General features: G+C 40.0%; 2 protein-coding genes across 5 annotated transcripts in view; both read left to right on the top strand.

Moving 5' to 3' along the window:
- SLC25A16 (solute carrier family 25 member 16) overlaps positions 1 to 2,927 on the top strand; it is a 30,250-nt gene extending 27,323 nt beyond the window's left edge. For 2 of the 4 annotated variants that reach the window (XM_070432875.1, XM_070432876.1), the window contains one exon: positions 1,382 to 2,926. In XM_070432875.1, the coding sequence (XP_070288976.1) occupies positions 1,382 to 1,538 (157 nt within the window). In that variant the 3' untranslated portion in view covers positions 1,539 to 2,926. Of the gene's footprint in view, positions 1 to 1,353 lie in introns of all 4 variants that reach the window. The other 2 variants (XM_070432874.1, XM_070432877.1) reach the window with 2 other exon arrangements.
- Positions 2,928 to 5,062: 2,135 nt separating this feature from the next.
- Positions 5,063 to 15,472, top strand: part of DNA2 (DNA replication helicase/nuclease 2) — a 33,623-nt gene continuing 23,213 nt past the window's right edge. Inside the window, 5 exon segments of the mRNA XM_070433247.1 lie at positions 5,063 to 5,092; positions 5,249 to 5,487; positions 6,402 to 6,585; positions 9,510 to 9,655; positions 14,563 to 14,694. Of these exon segments, the coding sequence (XP_070289348.1) occupies positions 5,063 to 5,092; positions 5,249 to 5,487; positions 6,402 to 6,585; positions 9,510 to 9,655; positions 14,563 to 14,694 (731 nt within the window).

Genomic DNA, 15,472 nt, shown 5'->3' with positions numbered 1-15,472 from the left:
TCGACACTCAACCACTGAGCCACACCGGCTGGGCGATATATCCCTTTCTTATTCTAAGCATTTTATTTTTATTTTTTAAAAATATATTTCTTTATTGATTTCAGAGAGGAAGGGAGAGGAAGGGAGAGATGGAAACATCAATGATGAGAGAGAATCATCGATTGGCTGCCTCCTGCACGCCCCCTACTGGGGATCGAGCCCGCAGCCCAGGCATGTGCCTTTGGCCGGAATCGAACCTGGGACCCCTCAGTCTGCAGGCCAACACTCTATCCACTGAGCCAAGTCGGCTAGGGCTATTCTAAGCGTTTTAAAGCCAGAGTATATTTAATATTCATAGTACATCTCAATTTGGATTTGCCACATTTAAAGTCAGGTGGCTACCATTGTTGCACAGCTCAGCTCTAGAATTTTCTATAAATATTTAGAATCGTTCTATTTGATTGGTGATGTGTTATCCCTCAGGAAGAGCAGAATGTTTGTTCAATGGCCTTTGTTGATCCAAAAGATTTTTTGAAGATTTGAAAAGTAAAGGCAGCCCAGCCGGCGTGGCTGGGTGGTTGGACATTGACTTATGAACTAGGAGGTCACGGTTCGATTCCTGGTCAGGGCATATGCCCGAGTTTTGGGTTTGATCCCTAGTGTGGGGCATGCAGGAGGCAGCCGATCAATGATTATCTCTCATCATTGATATTTCTAACTCTCTCCCTCTCCCTTCCTTTCTGAAAGCAATAGAGAAAATTATGAAAAAAAGAAAAAGATTTTCCTTTAAAAAAAGAAAAGGCAAAGAGCCCCAAACATTTGTTTGAAAGGAAAAAAACACCGTTTGAACAAGAAAGTCTTCATTGTCCTAGCCAGTTTGGCTCAGTGGATAGAGCATCAGCCTGCGGACTGAAGGGATCCGGGTTGGTTTCAGTCAAGGGTGCATGCCCGGGTTGTGGGCTGGATCCCCAGTAGGGGGTGTGCAGGAGGCAGCCAATCAGTGATTCTCTCTCATCATTGATGTTTCTATCTCTTTCTCTCCCTCTCCCTTCCTCTCTGACATCAATAAAATATATTTAAAAACATAAACATATATAAGAAATTAAAAAGACTACATCAGTATTTCAAATATTATTATGGAATAGTGTTGCCAGTAAATGTCATAGACACAGACAAACAAAATATATGTTATTAATGAGCCTGGCAATTCTACGCATAGTGCTTGTAAGAGTTTGGAATTAATTGCAGTTTTATTGTGAATTTTTAGCTTGTTTTAGCACTTGTGTTCCAAAACCTATTAAAGATGTCGTTTTGGCTTATTTTTAAAATGCTATTATGGATCTTAAAATTGTCCCTTCATGAGTGGGCCTACAGGTGTCATCTTTTAACTGTTGTCTTTCAGTACCATGCGGGAGACTATGAAATATGTCTATGGACACCATGGAATTCGGAGAGGATTATATCGTGGCTTATCTCTGAACTACATTCGCTGCATTCCCTCTCAAGCAGTGGCTTTTACAACATATGAACTCATGAAGCAGTTTTTTCACCTCAACTGAAGAAAAATCGTGATTTCCTCTCCTTAGTAAATTCTCAGAGGGAGAAATAAAATGTTAGTTTAATTTGGGGGAGAACATTACTTGAAGGGGGACATTTACCCTCTCACAGGAACCACTGGTATTTTAGTACTTGATTTTTTTACTCATTACAAATCAAAAGTGCTTACTATGCCTTTTGATGCCAAAAGTTACAGCTCAGAACATTGAAAAAATTTCCTAAACTGATGCTGGCTAATCAGTTAGGTTATTTGAAAGTGTTATTTGTAAGTAGAACTAACTTAAAATGGGACTCAAGAGGTTGTCATTAGCCGTATCATGCTGTTCCAAGCTTTTCATTGTAATCATGATTTTCAAAGACTCTAACATTGTTTATTATTATTACAACAAACAGGCTTTGCAGTAGAATAATGAAAACTGAACTTTGAAGTTTTATAATAAGCTGTAGTTTAGAAGCCGGCCTTGGAATATCATTCTTATTATTTCTCTTCTTATAATTCTGCTCCACTGGATAAAAGGACAAATTTTTTTCTCTTCACTTTTTCAAAAAGCAAACATTGTATTTAAAAAGTAGCCATGTAGAGACTCAACAAGTGAAGAATTTTTCAGGTATTGCTGAAATGTTATTACCAGATACTATGACTGATTTAAATATTTTAAAAAGTCAGTGTATTTCCCAAAGGTAGTAATAGTAAATACTGATTATCTGCTCTCAAAACAGATTAGCATTATACTAGTAGATTTGTTTTGTTAGATGATTTAGTGTATACTAGAAAATTTATTTCAGTGCACTATGAAATATCCATTAATATAGATGTGAATGTTGAAGACTGTTTCTAAAATATTGTCATGATACATCAACTAGTTCTTCCATGTAAAATAGTTTTAGTGTAATATAAACTTAAGTAGAAATGTAAAAATCATTTGAATTGCTATTCTCTATGTTAAAATGGCTTAAAATGTAAGAATTCCATTTATTGTGTTTAGAGCACTTTTTATGTTTTATTATAAGCATGATAGAAATGGGAGGGGAACAGTTACAGTGTTGTCCTCAGAAATAGTGATTTGTAGAATTGATGTGATTTTTAAGACATTAGAAAACTAAGTTGAAAGTGTTATTTCTGCTTCAATTTTTACTTTTGCATAAAAGATTTCTTGTCACACCTTGGTAAAATTTAGATGAACTGGTTTCATTTTCAAAGTGTTTATTTTAAAATAAATATGTATCTTTATATGATTTATAAGTATACATGCAGGTATAAATACATGTGTTCCTAAAACCATTTTGTATATTTTCATTTTTAATTACACTGTAGCTAAATATTGTTATCAAATCTCAAGATAATTTAAATATATAAAATAAGTATCTCAGTTATGTTATCAATAAAAAGGATTGCAGATATTTTTTAAATAAAAATTTGCATTCTGTGTCTTTTTTTTCCCATTGATCTTAGAGAGGGAGGAAGGGAGACAGAAAAACATTGATGTGAGAGAGACATTGATTGGCTGTCTCCCCACTCACCCCGCCGGGGATGAACCCTGAACCTGGGCATGTGCCCTAACTGGGAATTGAACCCACGACCTTCCAGTGCACTGGGGGTAGGTTGGCCTGTCTAGACAGAAGCGGGCGCATATAGTTTGGGCCAGATTTATGAAGCCGCTGTTTTCCAAAGCCGCAGGCAGGAGAGCAAAGCCGCCTTCCCCCAGGGCTCCGCGGTCCAGGTGCGCCTCGTGGAGCCGCCGGCGCGGGAGGCGCAGACGGCGCAGGGCACCGGGGGCTCGGCGAGTCGGCGCATGCGCGGCGCCTCGCGGGCCGGCTCTGCTTTCTCTTTTCAGGGGCTGCGGGTTCCCCCGATTTTTCCAGGCGACCGTTTGCGATCTCCGTGCCCGGGATGGAGCAGCTGGGTGACCTGGAGCTGCTGATGGAGGAGACTTTCGGGGAGGAGGCTGAGCCGCCGGCAGAGCTGTGAGCGGAGCGGGGGGAGGGTCCGGGAGCCAAGCGGGAGATTTGAACGAAAGGAGCGGGAGAGGCGGTCCCGCGCCGCACGCGTTTCCAGGGCGGGCGTGGGGGTGGGGGGTCTGCTTCCCGGGGTCCTCTTTGGGCCACACGGACCAGAGCCTGGAGACTTCCCTTGTCCAGCGGCTCATTATTTCCCCCGATTTCACGTCTGTCCCGAAGTTGGAGAGTCCCAGCCGCTTAAATGTCTTCATGAAAGGAAATTGCGAGGTGTTTTCTCCATGTTTAGCTGGAGAGCTCTGCACCCCCATCTCGGTTTATATGGTCGGGGGCGGGGAGAAAGACCCACAGTCATGGGGTGGTTATTTTCAACAGCAGCAACACTGATGCTGATTATTGGTAACGGATCTTTGCGTTTGGGGTTGGGGAGATCCTTAAGGCGTCCCAGCTGCCTTGGGAAATTGTGGGTGAGGTGAATGGGGAGGTTCCAAAACAACAGAACCTAGGGTGGTGACAAAGATAATTTTAGGGAAATGGGAAAGCATTTGGTGTTATAATGGGAGAGATGATGACTTTGGACTCTGTTGAAGTCTTACTGCCATCAAACAGGAAAGACTCAAGAGGAATGTAACATTTTCTAGCGGAAATTATTTGGCGTAGTTTTCAGGCGGCTGGGATCAGTGGGTAAAAGTATTGTGATATTGACTTGCCCGTTATAGAAGAAATTTCCGAGTTACTCTATGAAGGAACGAGCTACTGTATTAAGTTTGCTTTCTGTACAATGCAGGGGCTGGTTGATTCCCAAAGAGATTTCATAGAAGGATTTCCTGCATTAAATAGTAGACTGGACTAGATGATTTCTATGTTTGTCCTAATTTAAAGCTTAATATAATTATGTGGCTCACAGTTCTATAACAAACAAAGTTTTTATTGCCCTAGCGGCTAGCCGGTTTGGCTCAGTGCACAGAGCTTCCGCCTGTGGACTGAAGGGTCCCAGGTTTGATTCCTGCCAAGGGCTCATGCCCAGGTTGCAGGCTCCATCCCCAGTAGGTGGCGTGCAGGAGGCAGCCGATCAATGATTCTCATCATTGATGTTTCTCTCTCTCCCTCTCTCTCTGAAATCAATAAAAAAAGTATTTAAAAAACGTTTTTATTGATTTTTAGAGCGAGAAAGGGAGAGAGAGAAACATTGATGTGAGAGAGAAACATCAGTTGCCTTCCATACACACCTTCACAGGGTTTTGGACCCGAAACCTGGTATGTGCCCTGACCAGGAATGGAACTGGCAACCTTTTGATGAGTCTGAACCAGCTGAGCCACAGTTGGGCCAAGCATCTCTTTGATTTACAGAAAGGATAGTGTCCAAAATGGTCCCTTTTATTTGTACTTTGAGACGGTTTGCACAAGTGGTGGGATGTGTTGTTTAATTTTTTCTCAGTTTCTCTCTTTTCTTTTTACATTTTATTTTATTGTTTAAAGTATTACAAATACATAGTAGTACATATGTCTTCCGCCCCCCCCCCCCCCCCATTTACCTTTCCCCGTCAATTTTTCTTTAATCCTTATAATCATGGATCTTATATTTGGAAATATCCATGTCGTAAGTATGTTTTAAATGACACTGCTTCTGGGAAGTTCTTATAATAGGAATTCTGCTATGTCTTTGCTCTCTTAATTTTTAACCATTTTAGCTAATGGTCATTGTGCTAAGCTTTCCAGAGGAGACAAACCTAAAAACTGGAAGATTGGACTGTAGATAAAGGAGATTGCTGGCTTCTTATTTCATGCTTGTGCCACACTGTGTGTATTCTTTAGATTTCAGAAGGCGGAAGCTTCCTCTTCTAAAACAGTCTTGATCCGAGGAGCGGATAACCGGTACCTGGTACTAGCAGTCAATGTTGTGCAGAATGAAGAAGGAAACCACGAAAAGCATCTAATCATCACTGCTTCCCAGTCGCCAGACTGTAAAGAATTGTGCATACTTAGGAATGACTGGTAATTTCTGTGTGACTTTGAGCTCTGATCTGGCAGATTCTTAAGGTTCCATCTTAAAACCCATCACATGGGCTTGTGTGGATGTCACTCTAATTTAATTATTAATAGAGGGGGTAGTTTTCAACCTGAACTAATTCCACATAAAACTTGTGCCTGTTACCTCAGCAGCATGTCAAGTCCCTTATTCCAAAAGTTGATTTTTATTGTCATTTGAAATGACAAAGGGGCTTATTAAATGATTACATCCTTTTCCCCAGTCCTTTCTGTTTTAAGATCACAGCTTAAAACTCATATTCTCACAAAGAGCAAGATGAATTACAGCAGAAGAACATTCTTTGACCTTATATTTCTCTACCCAAGTAAAGTGTGGTATGCGAGGGGTGACGGGGAGATGCAGAGAAGTCAGGTCTAATTTTGCCTAGATTTTCTGTTGAGGCTGCAAGTTGGATGGTATGAACTAGATAAATATGATTTTATTCTTGCTACATTGGATTTGGCTCCATGCCTCAAGACTCATAGAAGATGTAGATACGATGTAAATCTTAAGAATGAGATAATAATAATAAAAAAGGAGATAATTAATTATTAAAACAACATCACCCATAATTGGAGCTCTATGTTACACCATTAAAGATTTGATAGCTTTGGCTGATGCTAACGCAGCTTTCCTTTCTGGGATTAAAGGAAAACCCATGCGTATTCTCAGGTGTGTTTCAAAGGTGGAAAAGGTGTGTTTCAAAGGTGTGACTAAGAGTTGATTCAGAAGACTGCATCCTGGTATTGAATTTTTTAAAAAGATCCATACATTTAGAAATACTTATTTCTTTAGACAACATATTTGTTTATTTTGAAGCCTCCTTACTAAGCTTAAATGTGGGAACCTAAACGGTGTTGATACTTTGCTTTATTTGTAGGTGCTCTGTACCAGTGGAGCCAGGGGACATCATTCACCTGGAGGGAGACTGCATGTCTGACACTTGGATAATAGATGAAGATTTTGGATATTTGATCCTGTACCCAGACATGCTGATTTCTGGCACAAGCGTAGCCAGTAGTATCCGATGTCTGAGAAGAGCTGTCCTGAGTGAAACTTTCAGGGTGAGTAATATAACAGCTGAAGTTTCTGCAGGATTTTAGAGTTTGCAGAGCACTTTTACACTTTTATTTTACTTAATCCTTCCAGTAATCCTGTGAAGAGATGGTATTAATCAGCTGCGTTTTACAGATGAGAAAATCAGGCTCAGAGGCTTTAAGTGACTTGCTCAAGTCATGTAGCTAGTAAGTGGCAGTGCTGGGACTCAAGGCCATGTGCCTGAATCCTGTGAATCTTGTTCAACCCTAATAAAATAATTCTAATGGTAAGAAAAGTAATTCAGTAACAAAAATTTAAATTTAATACATCTAGACATTTTCAATAAACTAAAAATAAATGTGATAGTCTCCTTTAAAAAAGTTATTATGGAAAATTTCAAATATACATGAAGATGATTATAATAAACCTCCATGTATCCATTCTGCTTTCCCAAACATTATCTTATTTTGCAAGTAAATTAAAGCTGACTTTTTTTCCCCTTTTTTTTAATCCTCACCTGAGGATACGTTTTTATTGATTTTAGAAAAGGAGAGGGAGAGAGAGAGAGAAACATCGATCGGCTGTTACCAGTAACCTGGATATGTGCCCTAATTGGGAATTGAATCTGCAACGTTTTGGTGTACAGGATGATGCTCCAACCAGCTGAGCCACCTGGCCAGGGCTAAAAGCTGACATTTAAAAAATATACATAAATGCAATATTTATTTTATTGAGAGGAAGGAAGAGAGAGAGAAACAAACATTGATGTGAGAGAGAAATATCTGTCAGTTGCTTCCTTCCTGCACATGCCTTGTCTGGGATGGGATCAAACATGCAGCCCGGGCATGTGCCCTGACCCGGAATCGAACGTGCCACCTTCTGGTGTATGGGATGACACTTCAACCAATTGAGCCACAGAAATTTCTCACATTAAGCTAATGCTCAATTTATCTCTAATGTCTTTCATCAAAAATATATTTTTATTCAGTTGGTTTGTTAGAATCAGTATCCAAACAAATTGTTTGTATTATGTTGATATGTCTGTTAAGTTTCTTTTTATCTGTATTATTTCTGCCTTCTACTTGCCCCCTTTGTTTCCATGCCATTTATTTGTTGAAGAACCTTAGTTGTTTTTTGTTTTTGTTAATCCTCACCTGAGGATATTTTTTCTATTGCTTTTCAGAGAGAGTGGAAGGGAGGTTGGAGGGGTGAGAGAGAGAGAGAGAGAGAGAGAAACATCCATGTGAGAGATACACATCGACCAATTGCCTCCCACATGTTCCCCAACTGGGGCGGGAAGTGAACTTGCAATCCAGGTATGTGCCCTTGACCAGGAATCGAACCCTCAACCCTTTGGTTCTTCGGTCGACACTATAACCACTGAGCAACACCAGCCAGGGCAGAACCTGAGTTTTTACTTGTTAAACGCTTATTCCTTGCTCTGGCCGGATGGTTCAGTTGATTGGAGCGTTGTCCCGTACACAGAAAGGTTACGGGTTCAATTCCATGTCAGGGCACATACCTAGGTCGTGGGTTCAGTCCCTGTTTGGGCTTGTACAGGAGGCAACTGATTAATTCCATTGATGTTTCTCTCTCTCTCTCTCTAAAAAAAATAGTATATTCAGATGAGGATGAAAAAAAGAAGTTTCTTCCTCCCAGCGTATTGTTTTGTTTTAATTATACAATTAATCTACATGTGTGTAGAAAACCAAAATGACAGCTGAGCAACAAGAGCTAAAGAAGGAAAAATACCTCTGCAGGTTTTTTTCTAGTAGTGTTAATTGCTACTTATTTGTAGTTTAGTTTATCCACTCTTTTTCTTCAGTTGTGGGAGAATATCAACTTCTCTCTTAATCATGTATTATAAGGTGGACCTAATATTACTCTGTTAAAAACTTTTATTTTGAAATAATTTAGACTCAACATAGAATTTACCAAAAGTAGTACAAAGAGTTCCTCTGTAAGTTTTTAAAGTTCCTGGTGGATGGTTTGGTGGACTTTATCTAGTTTTGGTTAATAAAAGGGTTACTTGAAAAACACTTTCTTTTTGAATAGAGAGAACGTTCTTGCCAAAAATCTCTACTGTAAGTTAAATTTTTTATGTTTCAATAATATCTTTTGCTTTCAAGAATTTGTGAGTTATGCCCTTATTGACTTTTTCTATTTGGAATATATTAAATATTTGAGAATATGTTGGACTTTTTCATATTGGTTAATTTTTTAAATAGAAATATAGTGATTTAAAAAAAAAAATCCCGAAACTCTCATACTTGTAAAATAATTAAGGTCATTCTGAATAGAAGAAGGGAAAGTCGCACTGGCCGGTTTGGCTCAGTATATAGAGCGTGGGCCTGAGGACTGAAGGATCCTGGGTTCAATTCCTGTTAAGGGCACATACCGTGGTTCCAGGCTGGATCCCTGACCCCAGTCTGGGTCTGACGTGCGGGAGGCAACCAATCAATGTGACTCTCTCAAATCAATGTTTCTCTTTGTCTCTCCCTGTCCCTTCCACTCTTTCTAAAAATCTCTGGTGAGAATTAACAAAAAAAGAAATAAAGGGAAAGTCACTTATAATTCCTCCCACCAGAAAAATACATTGGTTGATGTTTTGGGATTTGTCTTAGTAGGACACTTTGGCTATGGTGGTTTAATAGGTTAGGTCAGTGGTCGGCAAACTCATTAGTCAACAGAGCCAAATATCAACAGTACAACGACTGAAATTTCTTTTGAAAGCCAAATTTTTTAAACTTAAACTATATAGGTAGGTACATTGTTATTAACTTAATTAGGGTACTCCTAAGGCTTAGGAAGAGCCACACTTAAGGGGCCAAAGAGCCGCATGTGGCTTGCGAGCCACAGTTTGCTGACCACGGGGTTAGGTAATAAGTATACATTCACGTCTGTTAATATGTTGTAAAATAAAAAATTTTTGTGTGCTTTTTCTTACTAGGGCTCTGATCCAGCCACACGCCAAATGCTGATTGGTACGGTTCTCCATGAAGTATTTCAGAAAGCAATAAGTGATAGCTTTGCCCCAGAAAAGCTACAAGAACTTGCTTTTCAAACTGTTCAAGAGATAAGGCATCTGAAAGAAATGTAAGTAGTTACAAGAGAACTGCAGGTACAGTTTTATTATATAACTAACTTCTCCTAGAATCTTGGCCATTTTACTATTCAGTGTAAATTAGTGTAATACTAAAATGCAGATTCCAGAGTTGCAGTCTCCCCTTCCAGTTCTGTGAAGAGCTTCTAAAATTGCACAACAGGAACTCTTTGGCTAAAAATAACTGAATTTTCTGTACATGTGTACAGCGGACTCTGAGAGTGTGTAAAGCGTTTTGCCTTTAGAAACAGGGTGACATGCTGAAAATCGTATGGGTTTGGAAGTCAGATCTCATTTGAAATTCTAGCTTTGCCAGTTTGATGACTGCAGAAGTCACTTAAACATTCTGAAACGGTGATAATGCCTATTTTGCATCTTGTGACAATGGAAATGATGTATATGAACCCACAGGTGGTTAATCATTGGCGTTTTATGAGTGACTGACTACCCTCAGAGGGTTTGGCATGTTCTGCCATCTGTTTCTCCCTTAACTCCCACTGCAGCCCATCTTTTCTCACAGACAAGTTTTTATTAGTGATGATTTTGATTCTGACATCAATCTATTTTCCCAGATAGTAATTCTGTGCTTCACTGTTTATGTGGGAAAAAATGTGTTCCAAAATTTTACACAAATGATTCAGCGATGACAGGTAATCTAGTGTCGTAAAACATTTCAGGCCGCTGCCGTGTGTCCGGCACTGTGTTGTGCTTTTATGCATATCTTGAACAGTCTGATAGCAGCTCGTTATAAATGAAGAAACTGAAGCACCGAGAAGTTGTCACTTGTTCACGACCACAAAGCACAGCATTCAGAATATAAATAGATTTAATAAAGCTTTTGCTTTGGGTTCTATTTATTGCCTATTTGCCACTTTGCATTTCAAATTTTGAATTTTTGTGTCACACCTAATCAAATGATTGTCTTATCTGTTGAATACTGGATTGATTATGGCCCTGAAACCAGTCACATCAAAACTTAGTGGCTTAAATGGCAAGCTTCTAGCCTGTTACTTCATAGTTGCTGTAGGTCTGAAATTCGGAGGTGGCTTAGTGGGCTGGTTCTGCTCCGGGTCTCCCATGTGGGGCTGCAGTCATCTAGCCTTGCCCAGTGCAGGAGGATGACTCACATGGCCCTTGTGTTGAGGCCTCAGTGCCTGGCTGACTGTTGGCAGGAGGTCTCATTCTTCGCCACGTGGGTCTTTCATAAGGCTGCGTGTCCTCATGCCATGCCGCTGCTGCTTGGAGGGAAGGGTCCAAGAAAGAGAGCAAGCAGGAAGCACAGTGCCTTCTCTCACCTAGTGTTTGAATTCCTACATTGTCACGGCTGCTTTTTTTTTTTTATTCCTTAGATGCAAGTCACTACATGCAGCTCTCCCTTAAACGTAGGGGAATTGGGTGCCATCTTTTGAAAGGTGTGTCAAAGAATTTGTGGACATCTTTTAAACCACCTCGGGTGTTTAGGTATCAGGCAATCAGATTCATCCAGAACCTAACTTGTATACAGGGATGAAAGAAAAGGTTTCTGAGCAGCCTTGCTTAGAATTCATATTGTTCATGTATTAAAAAAACCCTTGTTCACTTCATGTCATGGAATATCTCTCTGATTCCCTTAGCATCTGTTATTTTTCACTGATAGCTAACATTCTTACTTATCTGGTTTCTGAGATGCGGGAGAGGCACCTTCATAGTCATATAACCTGTGAGCTGATAGCTTCGTTGCAGTATAAGAAAGAGGAAACTTTAAAATATATAAGAACTGCCCTAACCGGTTTGGCTCGGTGGATAGAGCGTCGGCCTGTGGACTGAAAGGTCCCAGGTTCAATTCCGGTCAAGGGCATGTACCTTGATTGTGGGCACATCCCCAGTGGGAGATGTGCAGGAGGCAGCTGATCGATGTTTCTCTCTCATCCATGTTTCTAACTCTCTATCCCTCTCCCTTCCTCTCTGTAAAAAATCAATAAAATATATATATTTTTTAAAAAAGAAGTTGGTTCATTCTATATGCAGAAACATAATGTTTAAAAAAAATAAAATAAAAAAAAATATATATATAAGAACTGCCCAGCCGTCGTGGCTCAGTGGTTGACCTATGAACCAGGAGGTCATGGTTCAATTCCCAGTCAGGGCACAGACTCGATTGCAGGCTCAATCCCCAGTGTGGGGCTTGCATGATTCTCTCTCATCATTGATGTTTCTATCCCTCTTCCTTCCTCTCTGAAATCACTAAAAGTATATTAAAAAATATATATACATATAAGAACTATGAAGGTCAGAAATGTGGGGGAATGCATTCTTAGCACATCCTTGGGTCACTGAATTATATTACTGTGGGTTTTTAAAAAATCATGATATTCTAAGACATTAAGGGAAAACTTGTGTTTCATTTCAATACTTTTTTAAACTCCCAAATCCTAAAATAATAGATCCAAAGTTCTTTCCTACCCTCTCTCCTAGGCCCTTTTCTACCCTAGTACAGCTCTTAGAAGAAGTTTTTATCTGTTCATGTTCTACCATGTCATTATATTTATAAGAATCTAGGCTTGAAGATCTCACTTTAAGTATCTTACTAATCTCAGGAAAAACTAGGCTGTTATATGTCATTTTGCTGTGACTTCACAAAATTAAAAAGGGAGAATTTATATGCAGAAGACATTAAATAGCCAGTACAGACCGGTGTGGAAACTTTAGAGTCCTGATCTGTAAAAAAGTCTACTTAAGGAGTTGATGACAGTGAAGAATGGTTCCCAGATGGCTGGAGAAATTTATTTAGGAAAAAGGCTATTCACTTGTGCAGGATTTTTTTAAAAAGTCTTATTTCTAAATAGGGCATAAATTCACGTATACCATATGTTACTGTAATGTACAAGAGTGTGTACAGTAAAACGTAAGTCCTTTCTATCCTTATTTTCCTCATCATGCAGTTCCTTTCCCCAGAGGCAGCCACTGTTGTTTTCTTATATGGCCTTCCAGAGATTTCAAACATTTATATGCGTTGTGTGTGTGTGTGTATTTATATTTTGTTATGTAGAGGGTAGTATACCATGAACATTATCATGCACTGGAAAATTAAATCTTTTTATTTATTTACATATATATATTATTGATTTCAGAGAGGAAGGGAGAGGGAGAGAGAGACAGAAACATCAATGATGAGAGAGAATCATGGATCGGCTGCCTCCTGCACACCCCCACTGAGGATCCAGCGCACAACCTAGGCATGTGCCCTTGACCAGAATCGAAACCATGACCCTTCAGTCCACAGGCGATGCTCTGTCTACTGAGCCAAACCAGCCAGGGCTGAGCTATCTCATTTTTAATTAATAGTGGCATAATGTATCATATGGATATACCATAATTTATTTAAGCATCCCCGTGGGTTTCAGTCTGCTTTTATTAGCAATGCTATAATAAATACCTTTGTACATCCTTCATTTCATAGCTATGCGGGCATGTATGTTGGCTCAGTACTTAGAAGTGGAATTGTTGGACTAGAGGATTTATACATTTACACATTTAAAAATATTTTTATTTGGAAATAATTTTATATTTAGAGAATAGCTGCAAGAGTAGTACAGAGAACATCCATATACTCTTTACTCGTATTCACCTGTTGTGTGTATGTGTGTGTTTACTTTTTCTAAGATTAAGTGGTCTTCATCATGGGATACATAATGGGCTGTAAACCATGAAGACACTGGCCGTAGAGCAGGCCGAGCAGGGCCCTGGACATCCTGGGGCCCCACTGCAGTGGGCAAAGCTGGCCTTGCTCACTCTCCCTTCGGGCCTCTCTCCCCTAACCCGTCTGTGGTGACTGGGGCCAGGCAGGTGGTGACAGCTGGGTGTGGGGCCTCAGTGCCCGGCGTGGCAGCCTGTTGCTGACCGAGGACTCTGCTCATGACACGTTCTTGCTGATGCTGAGCCAGGTGGGCTCAGGGCTCATGTCCCAGAGGTAAAGAACCATGATGTATATTTAAGTGCGTATTTCCTAAGAAGAAGGATTTTCTCTTGTGTAACCACAGCACAGTTACCAACTTCAGGAATTTTAACATTGAAGGAATACTTTTGTCTGATCTGTCCACATTTTCCGTTTTGCCCAGTAACGTCCTTTCTAGCATCTTGCCCCCTCCTGCTCGGGACCCAGTCTGGGTACACTTCAAGTTTTGATATGTATTGCCAAATTGCTCTATATAGGCATTGCCTCAATTTACATTTCTGCCAGCAATACTTGAGTCCTGGTTTCCCCACATTCTCACCTACATCCTCTGTTATCGACTGGAAGTTGCCAGAGCTCAAACAGTCTTTTGCAAGGATAACCTTTGCCTCTGTCAGACGGAAGGTGGGATCGTTTGGGACATGTGCCAGCAGTTGCTCCCTGGCTTGAGGGATTTCATCTTCTCTCTCAAGCTGAGGTTCCGGGCGTGCTCAGGAGATGCTCTTGGCAGAGCGGGCTGCTCATTTTGTCTTCCTTGCTGACCCAGCGCTTTCAGAGGACTGACAGGGCTCTGCTCTGTCCCCTTTTAAGGCTGAATAGTAACCCCTTGTATGTGTAGCCCACACTTTGGTTATCTTTTAGTCCATAGGTACTTGGGTTGCTTATTTGGATGTTTTTGTCCTTTTTTTTTTTAATATATATTTTATTGATTTTCTACAGAGAGGAAGGGAGAGGGACAGAGAGTTAGAAACATCGATGAGAGAGAAACATCGATCAGCTGCCTCCTGCACACCCCCCGCTGGGGATGTGCCCGCAACCAAGGTACATGCCCTTGACCGGAATCAAACCCGGGACCCTCCAGTCCACAGGCCGACGCTCTATCCACTGAGCCAAACTGGTCAGGGCTGTTTTTGTCCTTTTTTACTGTTTTCATATTTAAGCTTTTACATGTAATCTTTTATTTTCCAGGTACCGCTTAAATTTGAATCAAGATGAAGTAAAACAAGAAGTAGAAGAGTATCTTCCTTCATTTTCTAAGTGGGCTGGAGATTTCATGCAGAAATACACTTCAACTGACTTCCCGCAGATGCAGCTCTCTTTGTAAGAAACCCATTTTGATTATCTGGTTCATATGTTTAGACCAGGATTCTGTTCTATATTTTGAATTAAAGCTTTTTAAAGATTGAGTTATTGCAACTAGCCTTTTTGTTTGCTTATTTTACAAATTACAGTCCTGAGTATCTTTTCCACACTGGCCAGGGCTCTTATACTTTTTAAATACCAATTTTATATGATATAAAATGCTTTATTACTAGAAAATGTATCCTTTTCATGTAAGATTTCTGTTAGACCTAGTTTTTTATATGGCTTTGAGTCTAAAATAGGATTAATGAAAGTTAGCCCTTATCTGAATTTTCTTCTGCAGAATGACTTACTGCTCTAAAAATAAATAAATCTTAGATAAGAGAAATGTAAAAGGCTTTAAAAGTTATTTTCGTCTCTCCAGGATTGTCACAGGGGTGTAAGTGTTGGATGATCAAACTCGTTCTTACCCAAGTTAATATGGTGTTACATGAAGGAACACATCCGTTGCTACCTAGGGTGCAACCACATGCAAGCAATTATATATCAATCTGTGTAATAATTATATATCAGAATATTCAGATTGGAATTGTGGCTCCAGCAGTTCAAGTAGCGAGACTTGCAGTAATCTAGGCCTGAGGACGTAAAGGCCCGAGTTGGGAAGATTGCAATAGCAGTGAACTGAAAGGGACAGATGACAAATACAAGAAAATGTATATACATGAGTTGGAGCCTATAGGACAATGGTTCCTAAACTTGAGTGTGCATTAGAATTGCTTGGAGAGTTTGTTAAACA

This window comes from Myotis yumanensis, unplaced genomic scaffold, assembly GCF_028538775.1.
Source record: "Myotis yumanensis isolate MYYU_CA2020_CCGP unplaced genomic scaffold, mMyoYum1.0.hap1 SCAF_13, whole genome shotgun sequence".
NCBI lineage: Eukaryota > Metazoa > Chordata > Mammalia > Chiroptera > Vespertilionidae > Myotis > Myotis yumanensis.
Note: the sequence above shows the minus strand (reverse complement) of the source record. Positions and strands in the feature narration are given on the sequence as shown.